Here is a 10,361-nt window from a genome sequence, read left to right on the forward strand (position 1 = left end):
AAACATCTCCGTACTCTGCTGCTACAGGAATGTCATCCAACTCTACACCAATTTCTCCTCCCTCAATAGAGATGGTTGCCACATATGCTTCAGGCCCCTTCCACTCTAACCCTTCAACGTGAATCATTGAAATGATTGGAATTCCGTTATTAGTTTCAACTCCCTAGAATACCAAATTCCCTTCAGCTCGATTGATGATAACACGAGCTCCTCGACAGTCCAAGTTGGCATCATGACGCTTTAACCAGTCTATGCCAACGATTACGTCGTAGCGTCTCAATTCCATCTCAAGAAAATTTCCCAGCAGCTCAACTCCGCCTATCACCACAGGAACGTCTCTGTAAGTCCGCGATGATCCTACTAACTGTGTTCCAGCGGTTTCAATTCTCCTTCGTTTCTCTGTAAAGTCGATTCTGGAATCCCAATTCCTCGCCAAATTGGGGCTCACAAAACAATGGGTAGCTCCAGTGTCAAACATTGTACAGGCTGAAACTCCCCCAATAAAAACCGATCCTACAGAGTTTTTTTTTTTTATAAACTAAGGAACCCCCACACACAAAAACCATAACAACTAACTACCACAACGAAAATAGATAAAAGCTTTGATGAAAACTTACCCATAATCGGTTCTGCTCCATCCTCGCCCGCTGCTGCGTACACTCGAGGTCCAACTGCTTGCCTTTTTGGTGGTGGTGGTGGTAAAATTCCTCGGTTTTGATTCCGCTGCTGTCCTCCCGTCATTACCATTTGCGTAGTGCATTCCCGTGCATAGTGACCCTGCTGTCCGCACCTCCTACAAGTATCCACTCCCTCTGGACAATTTTCTCTAGTATGACCAACTTTACCGCACTGGAAACACTTGCCTGAATCCAACCAACACACCCCTCCATGCTTGCCTGAATCCAACCAACACACCCCTCCATGCTTTCGATTACACCTGGTACACTTTAAGTAACGAGTCTGTCCTGAACCTGTATCGCGGTTATCTGTTGTACGCTTCAGTGATTCTGCTCCCTTAGTTGCTCTCTGCTGAGTAATCCTAAGATCTCTAGCTTCCTCCTCAAGTCCCCTCTCCATCGTAGCTGCTTGCTCAACTAGCTCAACCCTGCTAGTACATCCTCTAATAGAACAACGGTTACGAATATTAGCCCTTAGTCCTCTCATAAATCTACGAATCAACTCCGGCTCTCCATGGTCTGTCTTTGTGAATCTTAATAGACGAGTGAACTCATCGTCATACTCCCTAACAGTCTTTGTTCCCTGACGAAGCTCCAAAAACGCACACTCAAGCAGATCCATAGCTTCCTGAGGAAGGTATTTCTTATTGTAACTCCGAAAGAAAATCCTCCCAAGTAGGCACATATCCGACTGGTAAGCTCTTTTCGACACTCCTCCACCAATTATCTGCATCTCCCCTCAAGTAATGCACTGCAAGATCGCTCTTATACTCCACTGGGCATCTTGCTGACCTGAAATGTTTCTCCAACATTTGTCTCCAATCATCGGCCCGAACTTGATCAGTTCCACCTGTGAAATACTCAGTGCCCATCGTACTCATGAGCTTCATTATCTCAAAGTAAGAATACTCAACTCTGGTTGCTGGTGGCGGTGGTGGTGCCTGATGGTGCTGAGGAGGAACAACCGCTGGTATTGGTGGTACCTGCTGAGGTGCAACTGGTGCTGCCTGATGAGGTGCAACTGCTGGAGGTGGTGGTGGGGGTGCATACACAGGTCGCTCCAAAATCTCCCGCATCATGTTTCGGAGCACCTGCATCTCCGCACGAGTTGCAGCAATCTCCGCTGCATGAGGTGCAACTGGAATCTCTCTTGCTTCCTGTTGCTCTCGCTCATCAATAGGTGCATCCCCTACTCGGTTTCCTCTAAGGTTTGTGCCACCCCGTCTACCTCCTCGTCTGCCTAGTGCCATTTTCTGTTTACACAAGGTCAACCATAAGAACCACTGAAACTAAAACTTTAAAGAAACTCTAAACGCAAGTCCTGCTCTACTGGTGTTGCTTTTTTTTTTTTTTCTTTTGATAAAAACCCCCATTCCCGTTTTTGATAAAATCTATTTTTTAAAAAATAAAATAAAACTTAGCCGTCCGGGTCAGCACCGGCTTGGCTTTAACCTGGCTTTGATACCATTTGTAACACCCGTCTCCCTGAAAAAAATGAGACAGCATGCTACTTGCCTTATTAGACATTTCGTCTATCTTACTTACTCATACTTATAAGAAAAAAACTTCCTTTATTAAAAACCTTAAAAATAACTTGTCTTCATTATTTCGTAAAATAACTTAAATAGTCATAAATAAGAAAATAATGGTAAAGTAAATAAAACCCAAGTTTCCCAAAATAAACACCAGTAACGAGACGGACTTGCGCGGCTACTCAAGATTCTCACTTTCACCTGAGGAAAAGGAAAGAAGGGGGGGGAGGGGGTGAGTAACGAATTACTCAGTGAGAGGATCCTTTCCGCCCACTGGGAAATACGAAGAAAGAAACTACTTTAAACCACACTTATCAATCACATAGAAAAAGACACACAATCAACTACCCGACAACACTTTGCCAAGCTAGAACACACCATACTTCTTGCTACAAGCAAGAATTCCACCTCAATACCAGGTTCGATCATCTCTCATGACCTTTGAACCTATCTTGTTCCACTGGGCCCGTCAGCCTTTTATTGAGCTACAAAGAACCCGTCAATTCAATGCAGACCATTTCCTCTTTCATCATCCCTAAGGATGGTAATCTCATCTCACATATTATACATCTTAAATAGTCATTCCTAAGACATTAAATCAATCACCTAAAACATTCAACACTCATCAAATTATCAATTCCTAATTATCAAGACAATACTAGTTCACAAGCAAATCTAACCCTATGCAAAAGAATAATGAAGTATAAGAGTAGCACTTGTAATCGAATTCCCCAGATCACACCCTCACCTGACTTTGGACTGAACTGAGAACTAGAAGATAGAGACTGAAAACGGCTTGCAACAATCTGAAACTTGCAGCACAAGAAAACAGTACAAAGACAGATTAGGGTTTCTGGGGTTTGACTGAAACAGAGCATTCTTGCCCAACAAGCAATCCACGTGGTAACTAAGGTGTACCTTTTCTAGTAACTTTGAAGACTTTGGTGTCTTCCCTGACACTCGCTCTATTAGTAACCACCGTCAACTTGTCCTAATACTATCAGAGTTAACCCAAATATCTTCTCCAAAAGTCCAACCTGAATCTGAAATCTGATACAAGTTATTTCTGGGTACAGAAACTGTGACTTTGAGCCAACTTTCAACTCGAATTGCGGATGGAATATACCTTGTAATGAAGAACTGTAAACTGCTACTTCTTCCTTGCAGCGAGATCTATCCAACGACACCAAAATCGTGTTCTGGTTCGTTCAGATGCGACGGGAAATTGATCACCAAAAACGCCACTTGAAACTGTTTACCTATTCCTCTTCTCCACTATAATTCCAATTGTTGCAGCCAAAAACCACGAATAAGCAGCCAATAAAGACATAATCAGTGGATTAAACCATATCCATGATAGATTTGTCTTACCTAATTGAAACCGGTGTTGAATGGTGTAGACGTGACGTTAAAATCTTTTCTCAAGTGATCCAACGAGAAAGAAAGGCAACAACAACCCTTGATCACAAAACAGTGGTGATGGAGGCTTGAAAACGAGGTTCCTTCGTGCAGCTTTAGGGTTAGGTTTGTGATGTGAAGAAGCGGCTGGAGGTAGAGGGAGATATATACACTATATACATATATACAAGTGCACCACACTTAGGGTTTTTAGTATTTTTTATTGGGCCCCTTGTGGGCTTGGTTTGGGTCTCACACACCAAATGGATATAGTGTAAGTTATTCTTTTTGTTTTTGTTTTGTTGTTTAGTATGCATCATCGTCTAATTTAGTATTTTGATATTTTTTTGTGTGCTAGGACTTTTGTGCTTTCGTCTCACAAAGAATAGGGGACAATGGAAAATCACCTTTGGATGTGTATTTGGATGAAGCACCATTAAATATGATGGCGTTCGAAAGTATGAATGTCTTGGATTATTGGAAAGACAACTCTTCTCGTTTCAAGGAATTGTCTTATATGGCTTTAGATGTCCTTAGTATTCCCATTACAACCGTAGCTTCGGAATCATCGTTTAGCATAGGTAGTCGTGTTTTAAACAAATATAGAAGCTCTCTCCTACCTACGAACGTTGAAGCTTTGATTTGTGGACGTAATTGGTTGAGTGGGTTTGAAGGTAAACTCATAAATTCTTATTTACATGTAAGGTAAATATATATTGTAATTGTGTATATTGCATTTTGTAGATAATGATGTCGAGGTTGCTGGGGATGAAGTTCCACCTGCTGAAGTGAAGAACTAAACATAGATATGGATTAAAAGAAGGTTAGTCTTGTTGCTGTTTTTTCTTTAGATTAATTAGTTTTACTGTTTTAGTTTTACTTTGCTCTTGGTTTCTATCTTATGGTATTGTTTATTTCTTTTAGGTGGAATAAGCACATTCAACGTTCCAAGTTCCAAGTTCTTCAAGAGTCCTCCAATCTTTTTCTTTTATTTCTTTACATTTTATTGAGATATTGAAGGGTTTTTAGAGCTTTTGGCTTTGATCTACGTTTCAATTCTAGGGGATTGCTGATTTAATACTACGTTTGTTTGATTGGTGTTAATTATTTGGTTAAGACTTACTTTATTTTATATGTGGTTTTTGTGGTGACTTATGTGAGCCATGGCTAGTGTCTTGTTTATTGTTATCACTTATCAAGTTGCATACACTAACAACATAGACCTTGTCTTTTAATGCACTAACAAAGTAACAATATCAGTTTTAGTTATAGTTTGTTTTGTTCTGGACTTCCGCTCAAATATATGACCGCGGGCTGAACCGCATATCCGCATATATTAAGCGGGTTGGATTAGGATTTTTATTTTTATGACCGTGGATCAAAGCGGGCTGGCCCGCCAAAATCCGAAAAAAGCCCACCGCGGTTAGGGCTAAAAACCCGCGGACTAGCCCTGATGCGACATCGAGCAATGACAGCTCGGGTCGGACGGACGACACGGACGGACGGACGGATGGCGACCACGAGGGAACGAGTACTGATCGAGCGAGATACGGACGGGTCGGCGAAACCGACGGAACGATCGAACCAGCTCGACAAACTCGATCGATGACTCGATCCAACGCCCCGATCATTGCCCAAGGAGCGATCACTCGAAGCCGACGATCGGAGAAGAATACCCGAGACCAATTCAACCTCTTCCTCCAAGAATACGTCCACGATCTCATCGAACCAACGATCCTTGATCAAGAGCCTACGTGGATGGTCTTCACATCACCGTTGGTGAAGACGTTTAAGTCGTTAGCGAACGGCTGTACTCTTTTTCCTAACTCGGTTTTTATCCCATTGGGTTTTACCGAGAAGGTTTTAACGAGGCAGTTAATCCTAGCGCATCCACGCGTTTTACCAAAGACGCGTGGATTCTATCCTTCTATCCCTATCTTAAAACATTTGAATTTCGAACGTTGGTTTTTGTCCTTACTTTACAATTGTTGTAAGCCGCTCGACCACACACGTGGCCTAGGGCAAATAGATAGCTCTTTCGGGTCGCACCTATTTAAAGGCTGCTTAGACATTTGTAGAGGTTACGCTTGCTTGAAATAAAACCCTAAGTTCTTTCTCTCGCGTCATCTCTTCGTTCCTCTAAAGGCCTCTCGCCGTTTAAAGGTCCGGAAACCCTCATCGTTCCTTCGAGCCGGGCTCAGCTACGTTGAGGCAACCGTATCACGAGTCTCTTCATCACTCGTGTGTCGTTGCAACGACCCATCAATCACCCCTCGAGAACGTCTCTCATTTGTACGAGAGCGTTTTCCCGCATAACGCAACATTGTCGTTCCGATCGAGAAGTCCGCTGCACCGCTCGAGACGTCCGAACTAAACCTCGATCCGTCGAGCGTATCCGGAGGTTCATCAGTGGTATCAAAGCTGAAGGTCCTAACAACAGGTTGTATCTATCCTTTTCGAGCTTACTTTTCGTTTATCTTCATCGCCTTAGTTTGTGTATCGGTAGAATCTAGCAAAGATCGAGAATTTTCTGGGTTCTATTATGTTCTTCGTGCTTCCTTCGATGTTTTCTTGAAAAAGTCCGATTTTGATTCGATAAAGTGGTTTACTTTTTGTTAGATCCGGTTTTGAAACGTGTTTGGGTCTTAGATCTGAGCACGTGTCGAGTTATTTGTTCGATCTTACGTTGTTTTTACTTTTTATCAATCATTTGGCTGACACGCTCGAGCTTTTTGCTTTATTAGCGCGTGTACTGAAAAAGTTGTTTGTCTTTTATCGATCCAGGTACGACAGCCCTCGATCCGGTCAAACCGTCATCGCAGCCGTCCGTGTACCCGACGAAAGCGACCGACCCCAGTACTACCCGCAACGGAGCAATTCGCGAATAACGCTCGAGCGACCCGATCCAACGTTATCTGATCCTCGTTTGCAACCATCCGCGATCGAAGGATACACTTCTCCGGACAGTTACCCGACGAATACCCGGATATTAAGCCACCTATGGAGGACCCTCACCCTCCCGACGCTGAGCCGCTACCCCCACCCGAGCTCGGTGCTGTCTTGACCGAGTTCCGAGAAGAGCTGACACGGATACGGGAGAGGTTGACCCGTATCGAGGAGAATCACGTGCCTCCAGGCGCACCCTTGCGAGCAGTCCTAGGGCGACAACAACAACATCACTACGAGCCGGAACAACTGGAGTCTTCCGGAGATGAGCGACGTCCTCGCCCCCGCGGACGATATGAAGGCCGACCTGAAGATCTTCGAGCGCAAGAACCCGGACACAAATTATCCATTCCAACGTTCGCCGGTAAAGTCGATCCCGAAGCATATCTTGATTGGGAGAGACGAATGGACCACGTCTTCTCGTGTTACAACTACAATGAGCGACGGCAAGTCACTTATGCCACTGCTCAACTAACCGACCATGCTCTCACTTGGTGGGATCGAGACATGGCCGAACGAAGACGAAACCTCGAGCCGGCTATCTCGACTTGGGAAGCCATGAAGAACATCATGCGGCGGAGATACGTACCACCACTATACCATCGTGATCTCCAGAAGCGGTTCCGGCGTCTCACTCAAGGCACCAAGTCGGTCGAGGAATACTATGAAGACTTCGAGCATTTGCGGAACCGGCTCCAGCTCGACGAATCTGAGGAAACCCTTATGGCGCAATTCCTCGACGGACTACAAGACCGAATCGCGAGAAAGGTTGAGAGACAACCTTACGCCGGTATTGAAGAGCTCCTACATCTCGCGATGCAATGTGAACAACAAATCAAACGGAAGGTTGCTACCTTGAATCGAAGCCGCGTCCAAGGAACCCCGAGTTGGTCACCAAGTGCTTCGCCCGTTAGCAAGCCCCAAGACAAGCCAAAGGTTGCTGTTGTCGAGTCTCGATTCAGGCCGAGAGAAAATAACAACGATGCTCGGACTAACCCAAGGCGACAACCGAATGAAACGCGCAGCCGAGACATTATTTGCTTCAAGTGTCAAGGCAGAGGGCATATGGCGAGAGATTGTCCGAACCCACGAACAATGATCATCACCGCAGCTGGAGAGGTCGAGTCTCAAGATGAAGCCGACGACCCGATCGAGCAGAATCCGGTTGGCGAGATCGAAGAAGTCATCGCGGAACCCGAAGTTGGCGAGTTACTTGTCATCCGAAGGATCCTTAGCGTCTCGCAACAACCCGATGATGCCAATCAGCGCGATAATCTCTTCCACACCCGTTGCACTGTAAGTGGGAAGGTTTGTGGCTTGGTCATAGATGGTGGCTCGTGTACCAATGTCGCGAGCACCTACATGGTCAAGAAACTCTCTTTAACGACCACAAACCACCCTCGACCTTATAAACTTAAGTGGTTGAACGACAAGACCGTGATTCAAGTTAATGAACAAGTCACGGTTCCTTTTGCCATCGGCCCGTATCAAGATCAAGTCTTGTGCGATGCTGTACCAATGCAAGCTAGCCACGTCCTCTTAGGACGTCCGTGGCAGTTTGATAAGGGAACCAACCATTGCGGTCGAACCAACCAATACTCTTTTATGCATGATAATATACGTATTTGTTTAACACCTTTGTCACCATCCGAAGTTAATGAAATGCAATCGAAACTGTCTAAGGAAACCAGCACTAAAAGAAATTTTTTGATTAATCCTAGTGTAGTTAGAAGGTCACTAAGTGATCCTACTTGTAAAATGCTACTCATGGTTTTTAAAGATGATGTGATTGTAGGACCTAAGGAACCCTACGTACCGGACGAGATCAAATCCATCTTGGAGAAGTACAAGGACGTATTTCCGGAAGAACTACCCAAAGGTTTGCCACCAATCCGAGGCATCGAACATCAGATCGACCTAATACCGGGTGCTCAACTTCCCAACCGTCCCGCGTATCGAGTCAACCCGGAAGAGGCTAAAGAATTGGAGCGACAAGTAGCCGACCTCATGAAGCAAGGCTATGTTCGGGAAAGCCTCAGTCCGTGTGCCGTTCCTGTTCTCCTTGTACCCAAAAAGGATGGGTCGTGGCGAATGTGCGTGGACTGTCGAGCCGTCAACAACATAACGATCAAGTATCGACACCCGATCCCGCGCTTGGACGACATGCTCGATGAGTTGAGTGGCTCCGTAATCTTTTCCAAGATCGATCTCAAAAGTGGTTACCATCAAGTCAGGATGAAGGAAGGGGACGAGTGGAAGACAGCGTTCCAAACCAAACAAGGATTGTACGAATGGTTGGTGATGCCGTTCGGACTCTCTAACGCTCCCTCGACCTTCATGCGGTTAATGAATCAGGTCCTTCGAACCTTTATTAATAAGTTTGTGGTAGTATATTTTGATGACATTTTGATTTACAGTAAGTGCCTAGAGGAGCACTTGGATCACCTCGAGATGGTGATCCAAACCCTCCAAGAGGCGAGATTATACGCAAATCTCACGAAATGCGTTTTTGGAGCTAATGAACTTGTGTTCCTAGGTTTTGTTATTAGTGCGCAGGGTCTCAAAGTAGATAATGAGAAGATCAAGGCTATTGAGGAATGGCCAACACCAAGTAACATCGCACAAGTTCGGAGCTTTCATGGATTAGCGAGTTTCTATCGGCGATTCGTCCGAGACTTCAGCACCATCGCCGCACCCCTCACCGCCGTGATCAAAAAGAACGTCGAGTTTCAGTGGGGAGATGCCCAGGAAAGAGCCTTCCAAGAGTTGAAGCAGAGGCTTACTGAAGCTCCCTTGTTGGTCCTTCCGGATTTCAACAAGACTTTCGAGGTGGAGTGCGATGCATCGAATGTAGGGATAGGAGCTGTCCTTACCCAAGGTGGGAGACCTGTCGCCTATTTCAGCGAGAAACTAAGTGGAGCTACCCTCAACTACCCGACGTACGATAAGGAGCTCTATGCATTAGTCCGGGCGATGGAAACTTGGCAACATTACCTCCTAGCTCGAGAATGCGTAATCCACACCGATCATGAAACTTTGAAGCATCTACGGGGCCAGACCAATTTGAAGAAGAGACATGCCAAATGGTTAGAGTTCATCGAAGCCTTCCCCTATGTGATCAAGTATAAGAAGGGAAAGGAGAACATTGTAGCCGACGCCTTGTCGAGGCGACACTCCTTGATCACCACGATGGACGCGACCATTCTAGGATTCGAAGGGTTAAAGGGTCAGTATGAGAACGACCCGGAGTTTGGCGAGTGTTATAGGGAGCATGGGAAAGCAAATTTCGATCGCTTCTTCATCCACGATGGGTTTTTGTTCTGGGAGCATCGGCTTTGTGTTCCGGACGGATCGATACGAGAGCTTCTTCTTCGAGAAGCATATGGTGGAGGATTGACCGGTCACTTCGGAGTGGCCAAAACGTTAGCTGTGCTACGGGAGCATTTCTACTGACCCAAGATGAAGCGAATGATCGAGAAGTTTTGCAACCGTTGTCTAATTTGTCGGAAGGCTAAGTCAACCACTCGACCGCACGGGCTATACATTCCGCTTCCAATTCCGGAAAGTCCTTGGGTCGATCTATCGATGGATTTTATTCTCGGTCTTCCGATCATCGACAACAAGGACAACATTTTTGTGGTGGTCGACCGATTTTCAAAGATGGCTCACTTCATCCCTTGCCACAAGTCCAACGACGCGGTGCAAATTGCCAACCTCTTCTTTCTGGACGTGGTCAAGCTCCATGGAATCCCTCGCACGATCGTTTCCGATCGAGACAAGAAGTTTCTTGGACATTTTTGGCGGACCT

The 10,361-nt window shown here is 45.4% G+C and overlaps 2 protein-coding genes across 6 annotated transcripts; one reads left to right on the forward strand and one right to left on the reverse strand.

The window, feature by feature from the left end:
- Window positions 1–19: 19 nt before the first annotated feature.
- On the reverse strand, window positions 20–3,759 carry LOC111831599. Of its 5 annotated transcripts, none has more exons than XM_023786452.1 (7): window positions 3,581–3,759; window positions 3,336–3,484; window positions 3,128–3,252; window positions 2,958–3,015; window positions 897–1,930; window positions 618–863; window positions 20–513 (listed from the first exon to the last, which is right to left on the reverse strand). In XM_023786452.1, exons 5-7 carry the CDS (start codon window positions 1,408–1,410, stop codon window positions 164–166), a joined length of 1,110 nt encoding a protein of 369 aa, XP_023642220.1. In that variant the 5' UTR covers window positions 1,411–1,930; window positions 2,958–3,015; window positions 3,128–3,252; window positions 3,336–3,484; window positions 3,581–3,759; the 3' UTR covers window positions 20–163. The 5 variants fall into 5 exon arrangements, 4 of the variants coding, with proteins under 4 accessions (XP_023642220.1, XP_023642291.1, XP_023642270.1 ...); XM_023786523.1 differs by having other exon boundaries at window positions 2,958–3,021; XM_023786502.1 differs by having other exon boundaries at window positions 3,128–3,259.
- A 2,848-nt stretch (window positions 3,760–6,607) lies between these two features.
- On the forward strand, window positions 6,608–10,006 carry LOC111831583. Its single transcript, XM_023786335.1, has one exon. The coding sequence runs from the start codon at window positions 6,608–6,610 to the stop codon at window positions 10,004–10,006; it is 3,399 nt and encodes a 1,132-aa protein (XP_023642103.1).
- The last annotated feature ends 355 nt before the right edge of the window (window positions 10,007–10,361 follow it).

Source organism: Capsella rubella, unplaced genomic scaffold (genome assembly GCF_000375325.1).
Source record: "Capsella rubella cultivar Monte Gargano unplaced genomic scaffold, Caprub1_0 scaffold_90, whole genome shotgun sequence".
NCBI lineage: Eukaryota > Viridiplantae > Streptophyta > Magnoliopsida > Brassicales > Brassicaceae > Capsella > Capsella rubella.

Coding starts and splice junctions, on each gene's coding strand:
- LOC111831583 (XM_023786335.1), top strand. CDS start 6,608: ATGGAGGACCCTCACCCTCCCGACGCTGAGCCGCTACCCCCACCCGAG.
- LOC111831599 (XM_023786452.1), bottom strand. CDS start 1,410: ATGCAGATAATTGGTGGAGGAGTGTCGAAAAGAGCTTACCAGTCGGAT. Junction 864..896: donor GGTGTGTTGGTTGGATTCAG/GCAAGCATGGAG, acceptor GGTTGGATTCAG/GCAAGTGTTTCCAGTGCGGT. Junction 514..617: donor TGGAGCAGAACCGATTATGG/GTAAGTTTTCAT, acceptor AAAACTCTGTAG/GATCGGTTTTTATTGGGGGA.